Source organism: Engystomops pustulosus, chromosome 6 (genome assembly GCF_040894005.1).
Source record: "Engystomops pustulosus chromosome 6, aEngPut4.maternal, whole genome shotgun sequence".
NCBI classification, from domain to species: Eukaryota; Metazoa; Chordata; class Amphibia; order Anura; family Leptodactylidae; genus Engystomops; species Engystomops pustulosus.
Window position 1 is genome coordinate 136,934,797 of NC_092416.1, and position 26,432 is coordinate 136,961,228.

The 26,432-nt window shown below is 43.9% G+C and overlaps 1 protein-coding gene across 2 annotated transcripts in view; it reads left to right on the top strand.

The window, feature by feature from the left end:
* Positions 1 to 25,109, top strand: part of ITGA2B (integrin subunit alpha 2b) — a 46,362-nt gene extending 21,253 nt beyond the window's left edge. For both annotated transcript variants that reach the window (XM_072111244.1, XM_072111243.1), the window contains 20 exons: positions 7,301 to 7,353; positions 8,196 to 8,404; positions 8,540 to 8,722; positions 8,801 to 8,846; positions 9,591 to 9,692; positions 10,656 to 10,711; positions 11,261 to 11,412; positions 11,495 to 11,617; positions 11,853 to 11,920; positions 12,237 to 12,384; positions 14,834 to 14,920; positions 15,459 to 15,538; positions 15,682 to 15,762; positions 15,873 to 15,978; positions 16,441 to 16,590; positions 16,847 to 17,002; positions 19,720 to 19,833; positions 22,865 to 22,966; positions 24,650 to 24,772; positions 24,890 to 25,109. In XM_072111244.1, the coding sequence (XP_071967345.1) occupies positions 7,301 to 7,353; positions 8,196 to 8,404; positions 8,540 to 8,722; positions 8,801 to 8,846; positions 9,591 to 9,692; positions 10,656 to 10,711; positions 11,261 to 11,412; positions 11,495 to 11,617; positions 11,853 to 11,920; positions 12,237 to 12,384; positions 14,834 to 14,920; positions 15,459 to 15,538; positions 15,682 to 15,762; positions 15,873 to 15,978; positions 16,441 to 16,590; positions 16,847 to 17,002; positions 19,720 to 19,833; positions 22,865 to 22,966; positions 24,650 to 24,772; positions 24,890 to 24,955 (2,205 nt within the window). In that variant the 3' untranslated portion in view covers positions 24,956 to 25,109. The remainder of the gene's footprint in view (positions 1 to 7,300; positions 7,354 to 8,195; positions 8,405 to 8,539; positions 8,723 to 8,800; positions 8,847 to 9,590; positions 9,693 to 10,655; positions 10,712 to 11,260; positions 11,413 to 11,494; positions 11,618 to 11,852; positions 11,921 to 12,236; positions 12,385 to 14,833; positions 14,921 to 15,458; positions 15,539 to 15,681; positions 15,763 to 15,872; positions 15,979 to 16,440; positions 16,591 to 16,846; positions 17,003 to 19,719; positions 19,834 to 22,864; positions 22,967 to 24,649; positions 24,773 to 24,889) is intronic.
* The last annotated feature ends 1,323 nt before the right edge of the window (positions 25,110 to 26,432 follow it).

Genomic DNA, 26,432 nt, shown 5'->3' on the forward strand with positions numbered 1-26,432 from the left:
CCCTGCAGTAAAATGGAATAGATTGAGTGCCTGTATGTGGCAGTCCCAAAAATTGTTCAAACCAGAGGAGCAGGTAGGTGGCCCTGCAGTAAAATGGAATAGATTGAGTGCCTGTATGTGGCAGTCCCAAAAATGTTTCAAACCAGAGGAGCAGGTAGGTGGCCCTCCAGTAAAATGGAATAGATTGAGTGCCTGTATGTGGCAGTCCCAAAAATTGTTCAAACCAGAGGAGCAGGTAGGTGGCCCTGCAGTAAAATGGAATAGATTGAGTGCCTGTATGTGGCAGTCCCAAAAATTGTTCAAACCAGAGGAGCAGGTAGGTGGCCCTGCAGTAAAATGGAATAGATTGAGTGCCTGTATGTGGCAGTCCCAAAAATGTTTCAAACCAGAGGAGCAGGTAGGTGGCCCTGCAGTAAAATGGAATAGATTGAGTGCCTGTATGTGGCAGTCCCAAAAATTGTTCAAACCAGAGGAGCAGGTAGGTGGCCCTGCAGTAAAATGGAATAGATTGAGTGCCTGTATGTGGCAGTCCCAAAAATGTTTCAAACCAGAGGAGCAGGTAGGTGGCCCTCCAGTAAAATGGAATAGATTGAGTGCCTGTATGTGGCAGTCCCAAAAATTGTTCAAACCAGAGGAGCAGGTAGGTGGCCCTGCAGTAAAATGGAATAGATTGAGTGCCTGTATGTGGCAGTCCCAAAAATTTTTTAAAACAGAGGACCGGGTAGGTGGCCCTCCAGAAAAATGGAATAGATTGAGTGCCTGTATGTGGCACTCACAAAAATTGTTTCAAACAGAGGACCGGGTAGGTGGCCCTCCAGAAAAATTAAATGCATGAAGTACTATAGCAAGAGCCAGTGGGCCCTGTCAAAAAATAGCCAGTTTCCTCTGCTTTACTGTACAAAGAGGAGGAGAAGGAGGAAAATGAGGAGGAGGAGGAGGAGTGGATCAATTATTCAGGTTGAGCTTCCTTCACCTGGTGGAGATTGGAAATTCTGAGAAATCCAGCCTTTATTCATTTTAATAAGCGTCAGCCTGTCAGCGCTGTCAGTCGACAGGCGTGTACGCTTATCGGTGATGATGCCACCAGCTGCACTGAAAACCCGCTCGGACAAGACGCTAGCGGCAGGGCAGGCAAGAACCTCCAAGGCGTACAGCGCCAGTTCGTGCCACATGTCCAGCTTTGAAACCCAGTAGTTGTAGGGAGCTGTGTGATCATTTAGGACGATGGTATGGTCAGCTACGTACTCCCTCACCATCTTTCTGTAAAGATCAGCCCTACTCTGCCGAGACTGGGGACAGGTGACAGTGTCTTGCTGGGGTGACATAAAGCTGGCAAAAGCCTTGTAAAGCGTACCCTTGCCAGTGCTGGACAAGCTGCCTGCTCGCCTACTCTCCCTCGCTACTTGTCCCGCAGAACTACGCACTCTGCCGCTAGCGCTGTCAGAAGGGAAATACTGTTTCAGCTTGTGCACCAGGGCCTGCTGGTATTCATGCATTCTCACACTCCTTTCCTCTCCAGGGATGAGAGTGGGAAGATTTTGCTTGTACCGTGGGTCCAGGAGAGTGAACACCCAGTAATCGGTGCTGGAATAAATTCTTTGAACGCGAGGGTCACGGGATAGGCAGCCTAGCATGAAATCTGCCATATGCGCCAGAGTACCAACGCGTAAGAATTCACTCCCCTCACTGGCCTGACTGTCCATTTCCTCCTCCTCCAACTCCTCCAACTCCTCTTCTTCTGCCCATACACGCTGAACAGTGAAGGACTCAACAATGGTCCCCTCTTGTGTCTCGCCAACATTCTCCTCCTCTTCCTCCTCATCCTCCTCCACCTCCACCTCCTCCGATATGCGCTGAGAAACAGACCTCAGGGTGCTTTGGCTATCAACAAGGGAATATTCTTCCCCCGTCTCTTGTGACGAGCGCAAAGCTTCCGACTTCATGCTGACCAGAGAGTTTTTCAACAGGCCAAGCAGCGGGATGGTGAGGCTGATGATGGCGGCATCGCCACTGACCATCTGTGTTGACTCCTCAAAGTTACTCAGCACCTGACAGATATCAGACATCCACGTCCACTCCTCATTGTAGACTTGAGGAAGCTGACTGACCTGACTACCAGTTCTGGTGGAAGTTGACATCTGGCAGTCTACAATCGCTCTGCGCTGCTGGTAAACTCTGGATAACATGGTCAGTGTTGAATTCCACCTCGTGGGCACGTCGCACAACAGTCGGTGAGCGGGCAGTTGGAGGCGGCGCTGCGCTGCCCTGAGAGTGGCAGCATCTGGGCTGGACTTCCTGAAATGCGCACAGATGCGGCGCACCTTCGTGAGCAAATCAGACAGATTGGGGTATGTCTTGAGGAAACGCTGCACTATCAGATTTAACACATGGGCCAGGCATGGCACATGTGTCAGTCTGCCGAGTTGCAGAGCCGCCACCAGGTTACGGCCGTTGTCACACACAACCATTCCCGGCTTGAGGTTCAGTGGTGCCAGCCACAGATCAGTCTGCGCCGTGATGCCCTGTAATAGCTCTTGGGCGGTGTGCCTTTTGTCGCCTAGGCTCAGCAGTTTGAGCACCGCCTGCTGTCGCTTAGCGACGGCACTGCTGCTGTGCCTAGAGCTACCGACTGATGGCGCCGTGCCCACGGATGGTAGTTCGGAGGAGGAGGTGGAGGAGGGGTGGGAGGAGGAGGAGGCATAGTAGGCCTGAAACACCTGGACCGAGGTAGGCCCCGCAATCCTCGGCGTCGGCAGTATATGAGCAGCCCCAGGGTCAGACTCGGTCCCAGCCTCCACCAAGTTAACCCAATGTGCCGTCAGCGATACATAGTGGCCCTGCCCGGCAGCACTCGTCCACGTGTCCGTGGTCAGGTGGACCTTGTCAGAAACGGCGTTGGTCAGGGCACGGATGATGTTGTCTGACACGTGCTGGTGCAGGGCTGGGACGGCACATCGGGAAAAGTAGTGGCGGCTGGGGACCGAATACCGAGGGGCGGCCGCCGCCATGAGGTTGCGAAAGGCCTCGGTCTCTACTAGCCTATAGGGCAGCATCTCCAGGCTAAGCAATCTGGAGATGTGCACATTAAGGGCTTGGGCGTGCGGGTGGGTTGCACTATATTTGCGTTTCCGCTCCAGCGTCTGGGGTATGGAGAGCTGAACGCTGGTGGATGCTGTGGAGGATCGTGGAGGCGACGATGGGGTTTTTGTGCCAGGGTCCTGGGCAGGGGGCTGACTAGCAGCTGACACAGGGGAAGGAGCAGTGGTGTGCACGGCCGGAGGTGAACGGGCTTGTTGCCACTGAGTGGGGTGCTTAGCATTCATATGCCTGCGCATACTGGTGGTAGTTAAGCTAGTAGTGGTGGAACCCCTGCTGAGCCTGGTTTGGCAAATGTTGCACACCACAGTCCGTCGGTCATCCGGTGTTTCCTTAAAGAACCTCCACACTTCTGAAGATCTAGCCCTCGCCGCAAGAGCCCTCACCACGGGAGCTTCACTAGTTGACAGTGGCGCTGATGCACCAGCTCTGGCCCTGCCTCTCCGTCTGGCCCCACCACTGCCTCTTCCAACCTGTTCAGGTCGAGGACTCTCCTCCGTCTCAGAAGCACTGTGTTCACCCGGCCTCTCAACCCAGCTTGGGTCTGTCACCTCATCATCCTCCGATCCCTCAGTCTGCTCCCCCCTCGGACTTCCTGCCCTGACAACAACTTCCCCACTGTCTGACAACCGTGTCTCCTCATCGTCGGACACCTCTTTACACACTTCCACTACGTCAAGAAGGTCATCATCACCCACAGACTGTGACTGGTGGAAAACCTGGGCATCGGAAAATTGCTCAGCAGCAACCGGACAAGTGGTTTGTGACTGTGGGAAGGGTCCAGAAAACAGTTCCTCAGAGTATGCCGGTTCAAATGCCAAATTTTCCTGGGAGGGGGCAGACTGGGGGGGAGGAGGCTGAGGTGCAGGAGCTGGAGGAGTGGGGATTTCGGTGACATGGGTGGACTGCGTGGAAGACTGACTGGTGGTGGACAAATTGCTCGAAGCATTGTCAGCAATCCACGACATCACCTGTTCGCACTGTTCTGGCCTCAACAGTGCTCTACCACGAGTCCCAGTGACTTCAGACATGAACCTAGGGAGTGTAGCTCTGCGGCGTTCCCCTGCTCCCTCATCAGCAGGTGGTGTCTCACCCCGCCCAGGACCACGGCCTCTGACCCCTGCAGTAGTTGGACGCCCACGTCCCCGCCCTCGTCCTCTACCCCTAGCCCTCGGGTTAAACATTTTTAAAATGAGAGTTATAACTTTTTTTTTTTTTTTACTTCTTTTTGTTTTTTTTGGTGTTTTTTTGTGTTTTTTGTTTTTTTTTGAGTTTTTAAAACCAAACAATCCTATCCTATTGCTATGGCTATTTTCTAGCCAAGTATCAAAGGAAGCACACTACTATGCCAGATGAGATGACACTGAGTTATTGCCTAATAGAAATCCAACCCCTACTGAATTTTGCCACTTCGGCCTTTGCTATGGATATGTGCGCCACTAAGCGCAGAACACAGCGGTCGCAAGTCTCACTACAAATTGCTCAGAATTGGCAAGTACATGCACTGCAGAAACTACAGCCACCAGCAGATCAACCAGAAATCAAATATATAGAACGCTACTGTAGGCTTCAAGAAGCTGTTTGTATTCTCCTATGGCTATTTTCTAGCCAAGTATCAAAGGAAGCACACTACTATGCCAGATGAGATGACACTGAGTTATTGCCTAATAGAAATCCAACCCCTACTGAATTTTGCCACTTCGGCCTTTGCTATGGATATGTGCGCCACTAAGCGCAGAACACAGCGGTCGCAAGTCTCACTACAAATTGCTCAGAATTGGCAAGTACATGCACTGCAGAAACTACAGCCACCAGCAGATCAACCAGAAATCAAATATATAGAACGCTACTGTAGGCTTCAAGAAGCTGTTTGTATTCTCCTATGGCTATTTTCTAGCCAAGTATCAAAGGAAGCACACTACTATGCCAGATGAGATGACACTGAGTTATTGCCTAATAGAAATCCAACCCCTACTGAATTTTGCCACTTCGGCCTTTGCTATGGATATGTGCGCCACTAAGCGCAGAACACAGCGGTCGCAAGTCTCACTACAAATTGCTCAGAATTGGCAAGTACATGCACTGCAGAAACTACAGCCACCAGCAGATCAACCAGAAATCAAATATATAGAACGCTACTGTAGGCTTCAAGAAGCTGTTTGTATTCTCCTATGGCTATTTTCTAGCCAAGTATCAAAGGAAGCACACTACTATGCCAGATGAGATGACACTGAGTTATTGCCTAATAGAAATCCAACCCCTACTGAATTTTGCCACTTCGGCCTTTGCTATGGATATGTGCGCCACTAAGCGCAGAACACAGCGGTCGCAAGTCTCACTACAAATTGCTCAGAATTGGCAAGTACATGCACTGCAGAAACTACAGCCACCAGCAGATCAACCAGAAATCAAATATATAGAACGCTACTGTAGGCTTCAAGAAGCTGTTTGTATTCTCCTATGGCTATTTTCTAGCCAAGTATCAAAGGAAGCACACTACTATGCCAGATGAGATGACACTGAGTTATTGCCTAATAGAAATCCAACCCCTACTGAATTTTGCCACTTCGGCCTTTGCTATGGATATGTGCGCCACTAAGCGCAGAACACAGCGGTCGCAAGTCTCACTACAAATTGCTCAGAATTGGCAAGTACATGCACTGCAGAAACTACAGCCACCAGCAGATCAACCAGAAATCAAATATATAGAACGCTACTGTAGGCTTCAAGAAGCTGTTTGTATTCTCCTATGGCTATTTTCTAGCCAAGTATCAAAGGAAGCACACTACTATGCCAGATGAGATGACACTGAGTTATTGCCTAATAGAAATCCAACCCCTACTGAATTTTGCCACTTCGGCCTTTGCTATGGATATGTGCGCCACTAAGCGCAGAACACAGCGGTCGCAAGTCTCACTACAAATTGCTCAGAATTGGCAAGTACATGCACTGCAGAAACTACAGCCACCAGCAGATCAACCAGAAATCAAATATATAGAACGCTACTGTAGGCTTCAAGAAGCTGTTTGTATTCTCCTATGGCTATTTTCTAGCCAAGTATCAAAGGAAGCACACTACTATGCCAGATGAGATGACACTGAGTTATTGCCTAATAGAAATCCAACCCCTACTGAATTTTGCCACTTCGGCCTTTGCTATGGATATGTGCGCCACTAAGCGCAGAACACAGCGGTCGCAAGTCTCACTACAAATTGCTCAGAATTGGCAAGTACATGCACTGCAGAAACTACAGCCACCAGCAGATCAACCAGAAATCAAATATATAGAACGCTACTGTAGGCTTCAAGAAGCTGTTTGTATTCTCCTATGGCTATTTTCTAGCCAAGTATCAAAGGAAGCACACTACTATGCCAGATGAGATGACACTGAGTTATTGCCTAATAGAAATCCAACCCCTACTGAATTTTCCCACTTCGGTCTTTGCTATGGATATGTGTGCCACTAAGAGCTAAACACAACGGTAGCAAGTCCCCCTGCTAATTCCTCACAAAATGGTAAAAGATGCAAATTAAAATAAAAAAATTATAACGTTATTGTAGCCCTAAGAAGGGCTGTTGGGTTCTTTGAGAATCACTCCTGCCTAACAGTAAGCTAATAGAACACCCTAACGCTTTCCCTGAGCAGCAGCAGCTCTCTCCCTAGCGGCATCCAGAGACAGAATGATCCGAGCAGCGCGGCCAGCGGCTAGTCTATCCCAGGGTCACCTGATCTGGCCAGCCAACCACTGCTATCGACGTGTAAGGGTACCACGTCATGCTGGGTGGAGTGCAGAGTCTCCTGGCTTGTGATTGGCTCTGTTTCTGGCCGCCAAAAAGCAAAACGGCGGGAGCTGCCATTTTCTCGAGCGGGCGAAGTATTCGTCCGAGTAACGAGCAGTTTCGAGTACCCTAATGCTCGACCGAGCATCAAGCTCGGACGAGCATGTTCGCTCATCTCTAGTCTTAAGCCAAACCATAAGAACACATTTCTGAAAAGTGTGGGGCTTTTAGTCCATTTCACCTCAATTCTTCAACACTTCAAATGGTCCCTGTACCGTGAAATGTCAAGTACCCATATTATCAGGAACATCCTATTCCAAACACAGTAAGCAATCGTAGGGTTTCTTCTTATATAGCAGATGTGAAATACCCGGGAGGTGTTTTTTGCTTGTATGATGATTGCGTTTGCATTCTATTTCTTCCAGGTTGCTTCACATTTTGGTTATGCAGTAGCTGTCACAGATATTGACAAGGATGGGTGAGTACATTGCCATAGTCTGTCAATAAAGCATATTGAGCCCTCTAGTGTTTGGCCACAGGTAGTGCAACACTTGTTTAGAATAGATCTAGTGCCATCTAGTGTTTCACCTGAAGGACTGATAGCACTTCAGGCCAAAATCTAAGTGTTTATAGGTTAGTCTCTGGAAAGGTCCTCAATATTAGATTGATGGGAGTTCAACACCTGGCATCACTTTCCATCCACTGCTTAAAGATTCAGGGATCCTTTGGGGCCAGTGAGGTCACATGCTTCAGTTTCAAGGCCAGCAGGGAGCTTAGTCCTGTTCATTTATATGGGGTTTGCCTGAAATAAGGGCAGGATCCAGGTTTCATTAGGCCCTTGGGCGACAGACCCTCTGTGGACCCCTTTGCAGTGAACTCGCGTTGCGGCATTAATAATTCAGAAACTAAGACAGTCTCATGTTCCCTAAAATATTCCCTAGTTTATCATCCCAATAACCTCCTTCATAGGTATTTTATATAAAGCTCCCCTCACACCCTATGGATTCATTAGATACAGCCCCCTCACACCTATGGATTCCTTATGTACAGCCATATGTGGTCCCCCCAGCAGCTCTGGGCCCCCGGCACTTGCCCAGGTGTGCTCAGTGCTGGAGCCGGCTCTGCCTGCAATACCAATTACAAGTCATCAATATCTATGCCCAGTAATAAATGTTCTGTGCTCTACAATTATCCTAATACATATGAAATTTGCTTCTATGGGTAAATATGTATTTACCCTCTGAAACATAATTCTGTTAAGGATCCCAGGACTTCAGAGGTCCAGATAATATTCCATTCTTGTTCTCCATCTACTTGCAGATATGATGATCTCCTGGTTGGAGCACCTGTGTTTTTAGAACGTCGAATTGGTGGAAAGTTACAAGAGGTTGGACAAGTTTATGTGTATATGCAGAAACCAACAAAAATTTTTGGCAGAGATTATCAGATCCTTAGTGGGAACTACATTTATGGGCATTTTGGTGCATCAATCACTCCTTTGGGAGACCTGGATCTGGATGGATACAATGGTAAGGAAAAAGTGACATGCTGTATTGACTTCTGCAACTTGGCAAAAAAGTTTTGTTATTTTTTAAAGTTCTACTTTTAAATTACATTATTCCTTTTTGGACAGCAATACACCAATATTGTTTGTTCTATCCTAGATGTGGCCATTGGTTCTCCATTTGGAGGAAAATATGGAGGAGGTTGTGTGTATATTTATAAAGGAGAAAAGTCTGGGTTGTCAACAACACCATCACAGATCCTAGACAACCCCCTATCGACACCTTCCAAATTTGGATTTACACTTCGAGGGGGAAAAGATATTGATGGTAATGGGTATCCAGGTAATAACAAAATCTCAATCTTATAGACTCCCTCACCTCTTGTCTGTAGTCTTAGGTATCCTCATTTGTGCCTTATAGATCTGATTGTTGGAGCATTTGGAGCAGACACGGTGTATGTATACAGGTAAGAGAACGTACTCATATAACACTCTGTCTGTGTATGTATACTTGTTATTCCTATACTAATACTAATTCATGAAGATGAGAAATCACAATAATACTAAACTTATCCTGCAAGTAATGGCACAGCACAGTACAACTGTTCTTATCCTTTATATAAAGGCACAGCACAGTACTACTGCTCATATCCTGTCTATATGGGCAAAGCACCGTACAACTATCCTGAATATAAGGACACATCACAGTACTACTATTCTTATCCTGCATGTTAGGACACTGTACATTACTACTCCTATTACCTGTATATAAAGGCACCGTACTACTGCTACTATTTTGTATATAAGGGAGCAGCACATTCTGCCTTAATGGGCACTGAACAATACTACTATTCCTGTTCTATATATATGTGCAATGCTACTCTTGTTCTGCATGTATGGGCACCACACAATTCTAGTTCTCTTACACTATGTAAATGAGTACATCACAGTTCTACCACATTGCATCCTGGCTTTCTCTTGGGAGGATGGGGGGACCACCTTTATCACATCTGCACTGGGCCCAGCATTGTTAGAATGGTCTGTTTGGAATTCCATACTGGCTGTATGTTGCTAGTTTAGTGGAAATTGAGACTATGTCTGATTTATCCGTAAGAGATATTATAGAGTCATTGTTAGTGAATATCTGTGTATTTATTATCTATTATTTCAACATGTTTAACTTTGTCATGATCTTACATCCTCCTTTACAGAGCCCAACCTGTTGTCACCCTACATACTTCAGTCACCTTTTCGCCAGACACCCTGAACCCAGGTGTAAAGGCTTGTTCACTTGGTTCCAAAGACGTCAGCTGGTAAGCAAACAGAAACCAGTGGGCTTTGTACAGTTGACTTTTGGAGTGATTATGGAATCTTTTGGGATTTTACCAAATATGGGCAGGTGTCCTATAGAAAAGGATTACTAAATGAGATAAAGCCCTCTAAGCAGAGGGTACTCAGTAGGGTCACCCTTGTTATGTGTTTAATCACTGGCACTCCACCTAAGAGCTAGCTCCATTTATGATTCAATCAAGAAGAGCTAGCTCCATTTATGGTTCAATCAAGAAGAGCTAGCTCCATTTATGGTTCAATCAAGAAGAGCTAGCTCCATTTATGATTCAATCAAGAAGAGCTAGCTCCATTTATGATTCAATCAAGAAGAGCTAGCTCCATTTATGGTTCAATCAAGAAGAGCTAGCTCCATTTATGGTTCATTCAAGAAGAGCTAGCTCCATTTATGGTTCATTCAAGAAGAGCTAGCTCCATTTATGGTTCAATCAAGAAGAGCTAGCTCCATTTATGGTTCATTCAAGAAGAGCTAGCTCCATTTATGGTTCATTCAAGAAGAGCTAGCTCCATTTATGGTTCAATCAAGAAGAGCTAGCTCCATTTATGGTTCATTCAAGAAGAGCTAGCTCCATTTATGGTTCAATCAAGAAGAGCTAGCTCCATTTATGGTTCATTCAGGAAGAGCTAGCTCCATTTATGGTTCATTCAAGAAGAGCTAGCACCATTTATGGTTCATTCAAGAAGAGCTAGCTCCATTTATGGTTCAATCAAGAAGAGCTAGCTCCATTTATGGTTCAATCAAGAAGAGCTAGCTCCATTTGGGACAAACTATAGTATGACCAAATAACCCCGCAATCAGTTACCCAATCATCTGCGGTCATGTGAGTGAGTGTATTATAGTCTTCAGGCATCTATGTTCTTACCTCTGTGATAGTATCATATACTAGTCAGCTATTTGTAAGACTGATGTGTTTTCCCTTTTCTTCTAGCTTTGATGTGATAATTTGTGTGCAAACCTCAGGGAAAAGCTTACCCAAGACATTAAGTAAGTTGCTGTATGGCAATACAATTGTCTTACAACTGTGTGTAATGCTTTTATGGAAGTATAGGTAAAACCGTTTGGAGATTGGACTATAGCCGTACATGTATTTCACGAAAGCCTCTAGTTTTGCTGGGAATGGGCCACTCTATGGTATATGTCGGCCTCCTGACCATGCTAGTAGCTGTCAGGGTAGATGAGAAAGATCAAGCCATTAGAATTCAATTTCATGATCCTTTGTTCTCTTCCCATCCAGGACACACACATTGCTCGGCCGAGTGTGCAAGTGTATGGGAAGGTCGGCCTAGATAGCTGTTGGCCAATGAGCATTTGACCAATAGTTTTCTTGTGTTTCTAGTCTGCTTACTGGTTGCGAGGACCCTTTATATACTCCATGGAGTGGGAATGGGAGGCTAGTCTCAGCTGGCCATTCATATTGTACGCCAAATCAACTGGCTGTATAGTATTGGCTAAGATTATACAACTGGCATTCTGTACATCTCTACATGTAGTTTCTCATCTGTCCATTTCTATTGTTTTCTTCAACATTTCCAGATCTCTCAGCTGACATCCAGTTGGACAGCCAGAAGAGCAGATTTCTACGTAGAACTCTATTCATTGACTCTTCCACATCTAGTAAAGCCATGTCTATTACAGTAAATGATAAGAGTGTCCCCGTCTGCAGCAATGTCAAAGCCTACCTGAAGGTATGTATCGGGCAGCGGGTCGTAGGTCAATATTTATTTATGGTTACATTTTATGTAACATCCCTATCCCTCATTCTTATAGGATGAATCAGAGTTTAAGGACAAACTTAGCCCCATAGTTGTTAGTGTCAACTTCAGTTTGGCCGTGCAACCTACAAATGTCTTACCTCCAGTGATATATGGAAACACCTTTCTCCAAGAACAGGTAAGACATGGATATTTAGTCAGTGACTTATAAGTGATGTATAACAGCAGAGAGCCATATAATACAGCCTGCACATTCCTTCCATCTTTCACGTCCGGCTGGGTGGGATGTAGACCATTGCCTCCTGAGCTTATTCTTGCCATGGCAGAAACACAATGCTTTTATTTTATGATAATACAAGTACTTATAACTTACCTTTATACTTACTCTACCTACTTACCTTTCTGTGTTTCAGATTCATATCCTCTTAGACTGCGGTGAAGACAATATCTGTATACCAAATCTTCATCTGACTGCTAACTGGTCAGTTCCAATAATTACCGTTCCAATACCTATGATGGAGCCCAATTGGGTTATGTGATTGTGACAATCCTAAGTGCTGTAGTCCTGGAGAATTCTGGGTACTTTAGGTCAGAAAGGATTGTGGTTTGCTTGGATTGTTGAATCACTACAAGGGTTTCGTTGATTTAGTTTAAAACTTGACCAAAAAAGTCTTTGAGGTAATGATGTGTTTTCTAGAGCTGAAGTTCTGCAACACCATGTTGGTGCATTCACCATAATGCCGATTGCTAAAGTGCATTATCAGACAAAAGTTTTTTTTTTCTCTCTCTTCTCCAAGGAGTAAAGAACCTCTTGTTATTGGGGTTGATAATCTTGCACAAATTAATTTCCATGCGGAAAACATTGGAGAAGGGGCCTATGAAGCAGAACTCCACATCTGGCTGCCACCTGGGGCCCACTACATGCAAGTTTTAAGTGAAATGAAGGTGTGTTAATATGGTCAAGAGTTCTAATAATGTAGTCATGGGATAGAAGGCATCTTCTGCAAACCATTAAACTGAGTCTACCAGCATTATTGACCATACAGCACTCCAGAAAGTGTTAGTTATTGGCCCTGGAGATCTTTGTAACCATACCTTTATGTGTGTATTAGTAGCAGCAGGACTGTGAAAATGCATTTATATTTCTAGATTGTAGCTGGACTTGGAGCACTGGGGGAGTCTCCTCACACTGCTGTGTTCTTTTTCACTCTGCATTCACACTGCTCCCCAGCTCCACTCATCTTCTGTAATATCTAAGAAAATGCCCAATACTGCTCATACTCAAAGCAGAGTTGAAGGGTTGTATTCAGTGCAGAGATCTCACACGCCAGTGCACAAAGTACAGCTAAAATGCTGGAATGTAAATGTGTTTGTACACACACAAATATATGGTTACACAGATCTTCACTGAGCACTTCCTGATCACTGCACAGTTGCTGAGCAAGCAGTGGGGAGGTTGAAACAGTGTAACAGTCTGTAAAGCCAGATCACAGAGGCTAGGGTATCCCCATAGACTCATTAGCATCATTTTAAAAGGGGATTTTAGAAAGAAGGAGGCCATGGATAACAAATATAAAAAGAGTAGCAGAGTCACTGTGCATGGATCTCTGAGTAAGTGTCCCTGGCTTATGGCTTGATGGATTTTGATGGTAGATTTTCTTTAAAGGATCCTGCCTCTAAATTACCACCGACCACAAAAATGGAGTCGCCTGTGTAAATCCTACGTTTCATTGGAATTCCATTGTGGGCTCAGTTTTTACGACTTTGACTGTGCGCTCCAAATAACACCACAGCTTTATTCTTTGGTTCGGTATGATCACGGTGATACCAAATTTATACAACCCCCATCATTGTATGAAGAGGACTCAGCCCGTGAGCCCTCTTCATACATTTCCTCTACCTCTGCGCCGTAGAGCTACGGCGCAGAGCGTTAAGGGGTTAAAGATTAAATTGCAATGTTGCCCTATTTTAAAGTACAATTGTAAAGTATAAAAACTTTTGCCTAGCTCTGCACCAAGCCAAAATAAGCAATTCTCTAATTTATGCTCATTAGCTATCTGCAGCCATTTGTCAATTAGTAGTGTAGACGCTAATAGTACCTTATCTCTCTGGCGGTCTTTGCGTGGGTTGTTTGCCATGGGAATTCATAGCTAGACAGAGCAGAGGAGGGATGCTGGGTGTTGTTGGGAGGGGTTACTAGCACATGTATTCTCAGGATCAGTAGCAGGAGACTATCAGTCCTGGCAGCTCCAGGACCAGCGATGATGTCATAAGCATGTGACTAATCACATGCTTCAGGTCAGCCAATTACATACCAGGAGTGGGATGTAGCAGTGCTGTTTGTGTTTTAAAGTTCAAATATAGTAGAAAGGTGTATGTATGAAAGTTTGATACACAAATAAAGCAAGAGCCCAGGCTCCCCATCAGTTCTAATGATTGGATCAGATCCTACACTCACAGCAGAGGAATATATATACAGGGGAAACTCTTTGAGCAGATTGCTTTGCACAGCAGAGTAGTGGCCTGCAGATAGGGGGTAGCTTCCATACAGTATGATGGCGAAAAAAATAAGTCATTGAATAAAAAAAAAAAAGTCTTTAAGGGAGGATATTCTCTCAGAGAAACTCTTCTGGAAAGGTTTCAGGGTGCATTCACACGTGGCAGTAACGCATCAGAACAGCTGCGAAAGGGGAAATTTGACGATAGCATAGTTGTTAACATTGCATTTACAAAACACATGTGTTAACTTAATGTTAACATACACGTTTAAGCTGGTTAAAGCATGTTTGTTAACATTATACATATATGTTAACATTTGTCAACACATTTGTTTTGTAAACACAATGGGGCACATTTACTAAGAACAGTGTATGTGTAGTTTGCCTGTGTAATGTGCATAGGGTGCCAGATTCAGCATTTCTGATGGACCTTCTTCTGGCATCCCCTACACTGCTCAGATAGAGTGCACCACTTTTTTTTTAACATGGGGCATGACACACATTTCTGTCAGTCTTTGCAGTGCAGAAATTTTGTGTTGCATGGTGGCTAGTGCAGGTACACCACAAAACGGTTGTGTGTGACATAAATATGGCGCAGACACTTCTTAAATACCTGTGCAAGTAGTTTGTGCTGAAAAGAATGTGCAAAGTCCGACAGAAAACTGGTTCTTTCGTACCATTTCTAAACGCAGCGCTAGCGGTATGTGTGACCGCAACCTGAGAGTGTTTTATAGATAGCCTCATATATCTATTAGCCCTATATCACAGCAGCAGCAGGATACAGGTACCGTTAGGCGCCCTCCAGCTGTGCTAAAACTATTTTTTTGTCAATAACTTTACAGTTATGCTTTAATTATCATATTTGTTAATTATAATTGTTTGTTTGCTTTTTCTAGGAGAAAATAATCTGTGCTCCCAGAAAAGCAAATGACACTGAACTAGTTATCTGTGAGCTGGGGAATCCCATGAAGCAAAGGGCGGTGGTAAGTTCTATTAAACTATCGACCTCTCACACAATTTACTCTTGCAGTCATTTAAAGGGAATCAAACATTCAGAAAAAGTACACTGAAAATACTCATCTCCGCTTCTCTTCGTTTTGATACTTTGCTAATCTTGACGAACTGGGATCACCTAAAAAGTAGCCTAAAATGTGGGGACAAGATGCCTCCAGCATGATAGATGCCTCCCTCTCCCATGTTGGAGAGAGATGATGTCACGCAGGGGCATGCATAATTAGCAGCGCGGAGCACCGGACATCTCATCCCAGCGCTCCGGACTGCTATTTATAAGTCTCTATTCTGGGGAACCCTGGCGTGTCGAGATTAGCGCAGACAAGCGCCAGGATCAAAATAAAGAGGAAAGTGGGTGAGTATGTTCAGTGTTTTTTAAATTTTTTCTGACTGGTTAATTTCCTTTAATAGACACCTTTAAATGTTCATGCCAGGATTAAATGATATCAATCTGAGATTTTGATATCTATGAAGACAGTCTTTTCTGCTATTTCTCCCTGTGTCCTGTAGATACCTGCTGCACTACAATTGACCATCAGTAACTTGGAGGAGAGCGGAAACAGCATCTCTTTCCCTATGCAGATAAAGAGGTGAGGCTCAGGTATCCTCCAATGAATAATGGGACCCATTTATTAACTATAAACTAAATTTACTTGAATGTAAAAAAACAGTTAAATAAGTTCATTATGTCAAACTTTGGCATTTAAGCATGTATTTTTTTTTTCAATTTTAGCCGAAACAGTCACAATTCAAGCAGCCCAGTAGTTTGGGTACACTTGGACATCATAGTGAGAATGTCACTTGACCTCAGAGGGTAAATATGTTGGGTATACTCACTGATAATATCAAGCTTCTGGGTATGACCTAAATCCATTATGAGTTAGAGGGATCCCGTATACATTCATTGACTCTTTTGTGACATAGGAGCATTCACCCCGCAGAGGTCATTCTGCCATTACCCAACTGGGAACTAAAAGAGGATTCAAATAAACCCACTGATAGAGGAGAAATCGTGACCCAGATCTACGAGGTAAATCTTTTCCTGTTGTTTAGAACCAAATTCTAGATACACACATGTCCCATATTCTGTGTATACAATGAGATACTCCTCAAGTTTGTAGGTGTTCTGATAGTGTTATTATATACAATGAGATGTTGCTTTATGTGACGCACAAGACAATGGGCACTTTGTGATGCTGTTATGAGGCTTGTAACCACTTCCCTTACTTGTTTTAAGGCCTAAAAGTTGTTCGTAAATTATAATAATCTGAAACATCTCATGACCATATATTAACTAAATGCATGTCTGTGGTCACTGTCCTGCAGGAGCTGCTCCAGGGAAAGCATAGTATCACATAGCACTCATTGTCCTCCATCAACAGTCCTGAGTGTCTCTGGATATCTATTTTAAATGAGAGAATGTCCATCTATGCTCATATGAACTAATAATATCTTGTCTGTGGTACTAATGTTGATTTGTTTTCTTTGATAGCTCCACAACGGTGGCCCAGGGACTGTCCACGTCCAGTTAGTTATTCAGAGCCCTGAGTACTATGATGGGGAAATCTTTCTCTACCCATTCAGTCTGATGATAGATGACAATATGAAGTGTTCTCCCTTACCATCCATAAACTCTCTACAGGTCAATAAACCCTCCATCTTATGACTTGGCAGTACTGTATATGTTTTCAAATTTCTTTCTAAGACAATAATAATTCCTTCTGGCTGAGTCTCAGCTCGTAGATTTTATTTTCTTTGCTTACAGTAGTGTGATGGTTCATCTCTCATCTGTATCCATTGCCGATGTTATTTTACCATCTTGTCCATTTCCTTCAAAAATACTCTTAGTAAGTGTTGTGTATCTGATTGTAAACTGGACCTTCTTTCTCTGTGTTTAGCTCATGCTGCCAACTGCACCCCCTGCCAGCAAGGCAGATAGTCATAGGATGAATAGGAGAGAGGTTGCAAGAGATGGACAGAGACTTGTCATGGCAGAAAATGAAAACCAAACCCACACAGAAGATAGTCCCCATCGTAAAGTTCCCATTCTGCTGGCAAGTACAGATTTTTGGATGTAGAAATTTTGGGTGAACTGCATGGGGTTTGTTGAAGCAGATGAGGTCTGCCACACAGGAGATGTGTTCATGTGCTGTAGGTGAATTACATCGCAACATCTCCTTCATCAGGTGTACCAAAGTATCTAAAACCTACTTCTCATCTTCCCTATAGCGGTAGTCAAAATGATGTGTATGTCTCTGAGATCCGTCCACATTACTACTGCAGTCACAAAACCTAATGCTATGTCGTCAGACCCTATCAAGCTTTATCATGTGGCTCTAGCCATTGCTTCCCTTCCTTCTGCAAGCTCTTTGATAAACTTTCCATCCATATGTGCCTGCAGACACCCACCACTTCATTTCTTACTACACAGTAGGTTACCACAGCAGCAACACTCTAGTTGTTGTGATGTAATACAATATATAGTAAGAGCTGATGTTGCAGCTTTTAGGAGTGATGGCAGAAGTTTACTATGATATTGGATGCAGAAGGCTATTTGGACTATGTGAGGTGGGTTGGGAGAAGCGAATTTACAACCAATTTAATGGCATAACCATAGTGTGAATTGATCATTAACTGATAGGCAGAGGTTCCCCTAGGGTTATACATATATAAAACTACAAATGCAACATCCCCCACCGGAGCCTTGCCTTTTTTGGGGCTGGAGGAAGCCAGGTCTCTGGATATCGGAGTGGCTGACTAGCGCAGCCTAGCGCAGGGCGATGATTACGGGGTTGGAACAGATGCCTCGTCCACGGCATGGCAGCTCTCCAGCAGGTGGTGTGTGCAAGAAAATGGAAGGAGAGGCTGAAAAAGGAGATTTTTCCTTGGGGAAACACTGATGTGTGGATAGGGATCACTGGTGATGGAGGATGGGCGCCCTTGTTGGTATACAGCTTGCTTTAACCCCTTAACGACTTGGCCTTTTTTAGTTTTTTCACTTCCATTTTTCACACCCCACCTTCAAAAATCTATAACTTTTTTATTTTTCCACATAAAGAGCTCTGTTATGGCTTATTTTCTGCGTAACAAATTGCACTTCGTAGTGACGGTATTTAATATTCCATGGCGCGTACTGGGAAGCGGGAAAAAAATTCCAAATGCAGTGAAAATGGTGAAAAAACACATTTGCGACGTTTTCTTGTGGGCTTGGATTTCACAGCTTTCACTCTGCGTCCCAAATGACATGTCTACTTTATTCTTTGGGTTGCTACGATCACAGGGATACCACATTTGTACAGGTTTTATAATGTTTTCATACATTTAAAAAAATTAAAACCTCCTGTACAAAAATTTTTTTTTTGATTTTGCCATCTTCTGGCGCTAATAACTTTTTCATACTTTGGTGTACGAAGCTGTGGGTGGTGTCATTTTTTGCGACTTTTGATGGCGTTTTCATTGCTATCATTGTTAGGACTGTGCTACCTTTTGATCACTTTTTATTAATTTTTTTATATTTTCCAAAATGGCAAAAAAATGTCATTTTTGACTTTGGACGCTATTTTCCGTTACGGGGTTAAACGCAGTGAAAAACCGTTATAATATTTTGATAGATCGGACATTTTCGGACGCGGTGATACCTAATGTGTTTGATTTTTACTGTTTATTAATATTAATATCAGTTCTAGGGAAAGGGGGGTGATTTGAATTTTTAGGTTTTTTTAATATAATTTTTTTTTTTTAAACTTTTTTTTACTTTTACTTTAACTATTTTTAGACTCCCTAGGGTACTTTAACCCTAGGTTGTCTGATCGATCCTACCATATACTGCCATACTGCAATATGGCAGTATATGGGGATTTTACTCCTCATTCATTACAATGTGCTGATAGCACATTGTAATGAATAGGTTAAAACGAGGCAGCTTCGGGCCTTCGTGAGGCCCGATGCTGTCATGGCAACGGATCGCCGCTCCCCGTGACGTCATCGGGGAGCGGAGATCCGCGCCAAGATGGCGGCGCCCATGCGGCGCCATCTTTTTGAAGCCTCCGGCAGCATTGCCGGGGGCGATCGCGGTGAAAGCACCCGCGATCGGTGCTAGCACCGATCGCGGGTGTTACCGGTAAGCCTTTGCTGCAATATGCAGCAAAGACTTACCGGCTATGGAGAGGGCTCGGGAAGGGGTTAAGGATCACTCAGAGGAACGTTGATGAAGCATAACTTACAGTTCTTTATTGGCAACTCTGCAATGGCCTCAACAGCAGCAAACTTTATCTGGGTAGCGCTGGCTGGTTGGATGTTAGGTCCTCAGGAAGATGTCAGCTTCAGACTGGAATAGGAGAATAGGCTGCTTCAGCAGCAGAGCTGGAGCAGAGTCCTGGATAGGGGAGTTCTGCTTTGGACCTGGTCTCCTGACAGGTCAAGGTGTCAGGCCAGCATGTCACAGACACCTCTGTTTCCTGGGCGAAACCTTGAACTAAGACCTGGAACTTTCCACCCACAAGAGGTTTTATAACACTCCCTTGTGAGGTGGCAGCTCCCTTTTCAAACCAGCTTGCTTTTCCTATTACAATGAGACAGAGCATTCTATTGGTTAACAGTTCTCCACAGTCAGAGTTACAGCTGCATTACCATGATTCCACACTGGAGGCCCTCAGTGAGTTGATCGCTCTCATAGATTAAGCCTTTGTTATAGAGGAGGATTTGGATTTCGCAACAGGGGTGTTGCACAAGTAAACAATTTGGAGACATCTTTATTTTTATTTTTTTTCAGAATTGTAATAATTCATCCTGTTGGGAAATAAATTGTGTCATTCAGAATATGGAAAAAGGTCACAGAGCAACTCTAAAACTTGACTCTGTCCTGTGGGTCTCCAGCTTCCTCAAGGTAGGAAAATGTAGCTGTTTGGCTTTTTCTGTGTTGATTCTGTAAAGGTATTTAATATTTTTGTTTTCTTAGAGTGGACACAGTCAGCTGTCCAAAATATCAGAATAAATATCTGAATCAATGACACATCTCACATTTCCAGCATCTATAATGTCTTAATGGGATTCCATATTTAAAAAAACTAAACTACCCCCCCCCCCCCCTTCGGTAGAGTATAAATTTAGGTAGGGCATATCTTTTCTATCATCTCTTATTAAAAAAAATCTCCACCAAAGTTACATGCAAATGAGCAGAGAAGAGTCATGTATTGCTAGTGATGAGTCACTTTTAGTGTCTGTAAGAGGATCAGTACTTCAGACGCCCATATATTGGACTGTAGCAGCTAGAACTATGTTCTGGAGTCATTGTAAAGCTAAGACGCTCATTTTTCAAACTGCATGAGTCATGGTTTCCGTGAGCTACACAACCAAAGAAATGGGCAGCTAAAAACAAAGGCAGGAATTGGATTTTTATCTGCAACTTTAACTACCTGTATCTCTAGTTCTTTAGCTCACAGAGTCACAACTACAGATTTATTGATTTGAAAGATGTGATTCTTATCATTTAATTTATACCAAAAGCATGGCTCTAGGTAAGATGTAATCCAAATCATGTTCCCTTTCAGATTCTCAAAGTTGGCTCTGATTTTTATTTGTAGGTGAATGAGCGAGTTTAACATAAAAGAGAGAATACTACAAACGATATGTCATACCCTACCTGAGGGGGCTGGTGGCAGTGTCCTTTTAAAGCTCCCATATTGCAGAACTTTAACCTCTTCCTATAAACATTGATCTCACAGATAAAGTACAGACTCTTTCTATTGTTTATATTCTGTGAAACCCCAAAAATAACACATACCGTATATACTCGAGTATAAGCCGGCCCGAGTATAAGCCGAGACCCCTAATTTTACCACCAAAAACTGGGAAAAACTAATGACTCGAGTATAAGCCGAGGGTGGGAAATGCATTGGTCAAACCCCCCCCAGTAGTATACAGCCTGCCAGCCCCCAGTAGTATGCAGCCTGCCAGCCCCCAGAAGAATACAGCAAGCCCCTAGTAGTATACAGCAGCCCCCTATGTAGTATACAGCAAGCCCCTAGTAGTATACAGCAGCCCCATGTAGTATACAGCAAGCCCCTAGTAGTATACAGCAGCCCCCCTGTAGTATACAGCAGCCCCCCTGTAGTATACAGCAGCCCCCCTGTAGTATACAGCAGCCCCCCTGTAGTATACAGCAGCCCCTAGTAGTATACAGCAAGCCCCTAGTAGTATACAGCAGCCCCTAGAAGTATACAGCAGCCCCCAGTAGTATACAGCAGCCCCCCTGTAGTATACAGCAGCCCCCCTGTAGTATACAGCAGCCCCCCTGTAGTATACAGCAGCCCCCATGTAGTATACAGCCTGCCCCTAGTAGTATACAGCCTGCCCCTAGTAGTATACAGCCTGCCCCTAGTAGTATACAGCCTGCCCCTAGTAGTATACAGCCTGCCCCTAGTAGTATACAGCCTGCCCCTAGTAGTATACAGCCTGCCCCTAGTAGTATACAGCACTGCCCCCAGTAGTATACAGCCTGCCCCCAGTAGTAAACAGCCTGCCCCCAGTAGTAAACAGCCTGTCCCTAGTAGTATACAGCCTGTCCCTAGTAGTATACAGCCTGTCCCTAGTAGTATACAGCACTGCCCCCAGTAGTATACAGCACTGCCCCCAGTAGTATACAGCCTGTCCCTAGTAGTAAACAGCCTGTCCCTAGTAGTATACAGCCTGTCCCTAGTAGTATACAGCCTGTCCCTAGTAGTATACAGCCTGTCCCTAGTAGTATACAGCACAGCCCCCAGTAGTATACAGCACAGCCCCCAGTAGTATACAGCACAGCTCCCAGTAGTATACAGCCTGTCCCTAGTAGTATACAGCCTGCCCCTAGTAGTATACAGCACTGCCCCCAGTAGTATACAGCACTGCCCCCAGTAGTATACAGCACTGCCCCCAGTCGTATACAGCCTGCCCCTAGTAGTATACAGCCTGCCCCCACGGCCCTTAAAAAAATAAACTTAAATACTCACCCTCCGATGTCGGCGCGACTTACCGATGTCCCCGATGTCAGCGCGTCCCGTCTTCTTTCTTCTCCGCGGCTCCTCTTCACTCTTCCCACGCCCATGTTTTCTTCTAGCAGGCGCATACTATGACGCGGCCGCTGCTGACGTCATAGTATGCGCGGCCATGAAGAAAACATGGCCGCGTCGATGATAGAAGAAAGAAGAGAGAAGAGGAGCTGCGGAGAAGAAAGAAGACGGGACGCGCTGACATCGGGGACATTGGTAAGTCGCGCCTACATCGGGGAGCCGCGCTGACATCGGAGGGTGAGTATTTAATTTAATTTTTTTAAGTGGCTAATTTTTTGGGGGTAATAGACTCATGTATAAGCCGAGGGGACGTTTTTCAGCACATTTTTTGTGCTGAAAAACTCGGCTTATACACGAGAATATACGGTAGTTTTATAATAACTTTTGGTCTTAATTTCAGGGATGTCTTATTTTTTCATGAACAAGATTTCACATTTATTGTTGAACAAAAGATCCTCATTTATTTATATACTGTAGTCCAGCGTAACCATCTGGATCCCATCAAGAAAGTCTTGTGACTCTATTTCCATGCACAATAATCTAATGTACATTTAACAATCTGAACAAAAAGCAACATTTAACATTCTGAACAAAAAGAAACATTTTTTTTCTTAAAGACCATCATGTCAACAACTTCCTTAAAAGATGGTGAATTTTTTGTGACTTCATTTATCCCCATCACCCATGTCACACTCTGCAGTATCTAAATTCCCTACTAATACTGATGTATGGCATGAAAGCAGCTGTAGCAATGACTGCCGCTAGGTCTTATTTTGAGGGACTGTCTTATTTTTGGGGAAAACGGGTAGTAATACAACCCTGACCTCTAAAACATTAATTCCTGTCCTGTTATCCTTTCCTATTATACAGAGACCACAGCAGCAATTCACTTTGCGTTCCAATGGTTACTTCGAGGTGACTGGAGTCCCTTACAAGATCCAGCCTTCAGCCTTGATATCCAACAAAACATCGGTAGTTGTTTTGACTTGTGGTTTGTATAAATCTGTGGGACCATACATTCCTGATACGGGGCCACCCCAATATTGCCATTAGGACAAATGTTCCCTCTTTAAATTCTTTGGATTTATGTATTTTTTTTAAAAGCCTGGTCCTAAGGGTGTACTTTCTTCTCATGACTGAAGATGTTTTTACCATCCTTACAATCAGATTCAATACTCTTAAAAAGGGGGTTAGAGTCCGCGTAGTGGTGCTTCGGACTCATCTTTGGTGCTCCTTCCACCAGCGCAGTAATTCAATAAAGCCAGAGCAGTACACCATAAGCCCAAAATAGTGGTTAACCTGGGGTGGCCCCAGCTTATTACATTGAGTATAAGATTGTATTTAACAGAATAGCAGTAGATAGTAAAACCTTGCCATAAGGCTGCAGGTACACAATCTTATTTGTGAATCTAACATTGCCGGAAAAATCACATCTAGCTCACGGGCCCCTTTGAGTTCTATTGACACGGTTATGGTGTGGTGAGCCCACCAGGTCCCACTGCACAGTGACCACAGCGGACGGAAAATATCAAAGTATAGAGCAGATCCTATTCTAGGCCGTATTGTTTTTTTTTTGCGTTGCACCCGCTCAGCTCTATGGAGATTTCCCCATCTTGAAACAAGAAACTTTCACCCATTTGCGGCACATGGTCATGTGCATGAGGATTTTACCTAATCGTAACTTCTTAGGCTACATTCTCACGACCGTAGGGGGCCGCAATCTTACATACATCTCGCAATGGGCGCACGGAGTGATACGGTGCTACACACAACTGGCACGGTACCACTCTGTAAACGGGGAAAAGATAGGACATGTCCTACCTTTTCCCGTGTTATGGCGCTGTGCATTGCTATGTAGAGGGAAGGGGTATCCACTCTTCCTCTCCATGGCGCTGGACATATGCCTGCCCGGCTACAGCCCAGCAGGCATATGTTAAAGATTTTTTTAACGTACAATATTGAGTCATTTGTCAACTCCTTCAGGGTGTTAAAATCTGCGTAACAGGGAAACCCTAACCACCCCTAGAAAGTCACATTTTGGGCAGGGATTGCAAAAATCCTATTAGTTTCAGATCATATCAAATTTGGTAGTAGTAAGCCTACATTTATATCCCGTTTCTATGATATTCTCTGTATAATTCCAGGAAAGATTTTGAAGTATATGCTAAGCGTATAGATAGACATATACTGGCAGACGGAACCATCCTTGGTGCCTCTGTCTGACCAGTATACGTTGTATAAAGGCCGAAAAGATGCAGAAAACTACATCTTCCTATCCTACTCAGGGGATTTTAATCTAACTTTAGCCACAGAGGGGCAGATTTACTTACCCAGTCCCGTCGCGATCCCCGAAGTGCTGCGTTGTCTGACAAGGATGAATCAATCGGGTTGTCCGACGTCCACACCCCCCTGATATGTGTCCCGTGAAAGTTGGCGCCAAAATCCAATCGTGTGCGCCAAAGACCCCTTTTAAATGCAGCGCTAATCGGAAATAGTCGGGAAACCCGGCGGAAATGCGGTGTGTGGACCCTTAGTAAATGTGCCCCAGTGTCTTTCTGATTTCTACTACTTGTATGAAGCTATACAAAGCTAAGCCTAGAAATGGAGGAGTCACCAAGTACATATAATCCTATGCTATATGTCTCCTCCTCACAGGCCGACCTACTGGTCCAGTGGATAACTCCTGATGGGCAGAAAGAGATTCCTCTGTGGTGGATAATCCTCGGAGCACTTGGAGGGCTGCTAATCCTGGCACTCTTTATATTTGTCATGTGGAAGGTGAGTAAGGAACATGGCGGCCATTACCTGCTGCGCAAGGTTTCCATGACAACCATTCTAAAAATAGGACTATTTGTTCTCTTTCCTAAATGTAATTTATGTCTCTTATTTTTGTAGCTTGGATTCTTTAGAAGGAACCGTCCGCCAAATGATGATGAGGACAGTTTAACCAACGGGCAATAATGGATGACTTATCTCTTCAGCGTTAAATGTCTCTCCCGTTTCAGTATTCCAAAATAGATGACAAAATGCTCCTCTGTTACTTTTATATAATGATGCAATGTGTTTTATAGTGTTTTACCCATTAAAATAAAATATTTTTTTGTATCTGTGATAATTCTTTGTATTTTCAATTCTTGACATTATCACTTTAAGAAACTTTTCTCAGGACATAAGAACATGAAAAGTGTTTTCCCATTTCAGAAAATGAATGTTAATGCTTTTATGATAAAAAGTTATACAATTTTCCAATATACTTTCCGTATCAATTGCTCATGGTTTTCTAGATCTCTGCTTGCTGTCCTTCTATAGCAAGCTTCTATGTTTACTGCCAGTGGACAGAAATCTGACCATGGTCACACAGGTGCACAACTCATTAGTAGCACAGAAGTTAATCAGCACTGAGTGATATAACGAGCGGTGCACCTGTGTGACCATGGTCAGATTTCTGTACACTGAAAATAAACAAATGATTTCTATACATTGACGGCAAGCAGAGATCTAGAAAACTGTGAGGAATTGATACAGAAAGTATATTGGAAAATGTTATAACTTTTTATAATACAAACAATAACATTAATTTGCTAAAATTGGAACACCCCTTTAAAGGAAATCTAAAGGCACTTTCTGGTGGACTCTGTGCTGCTGATCCTGGAACATATCATGGTTAGGCACAAAAACTGTTGCATTTGTCAAAAAATCAACTTGAGCTGACATTCAAATGAATTTTAAGCACTACCTCCATGTCATAGCTTACATTTGGAGATCCGCCGAATTAGAATTATGCACGCCTCCTCTTTTCCTGGCCTCCTCCACCTGCCTCCGAGAGCCAATGACATCACTCGGCAAAATGTTCACACTCCCCCCCCCCCCCAATATAAAAAAATTATCTGAAATGACGGTTACTCTTTAAAGATATCCCTAATAGTCGCGATAGAGTTGAACTGAAAACTCTTATCTAGATATTAAAGAGGATCTGTCAGGTCATTAAAACACTTTAGCTTCTCTTACGAAAGTGGGTAGCTCCCTAGCCCTCCCCCAGATCGGACCACTACATACTGAAATATTTCCTAGCTTATCAGTATGTTCTGATAAAGCAGGAGATTTAACAATGCTGCTTACTTTCTTATGAGCAGCTAAAGTGTTTTAATGACCTGACAGGTCCTCTTTAATCTTACATAATTATTCACGACTAGTCACTGTCCTGCATCTATTTATGCATATTATCCATTTCTAGTTCAGGATCAGGCGCTAAGCCTGCAGGTCAAGGTTCCATAGGCATTACATACTACATAGGACACTTACATGTTTCACCAGTTAAGATGGCTTCATCAGGTTATTGTCCAGATACTGGCACTCTTTTGCCTCTGACATTTTCAGGAAAATTACTTCCAAATACACACCACAGCATAATACCTCATAAAACCTTATAATACACATC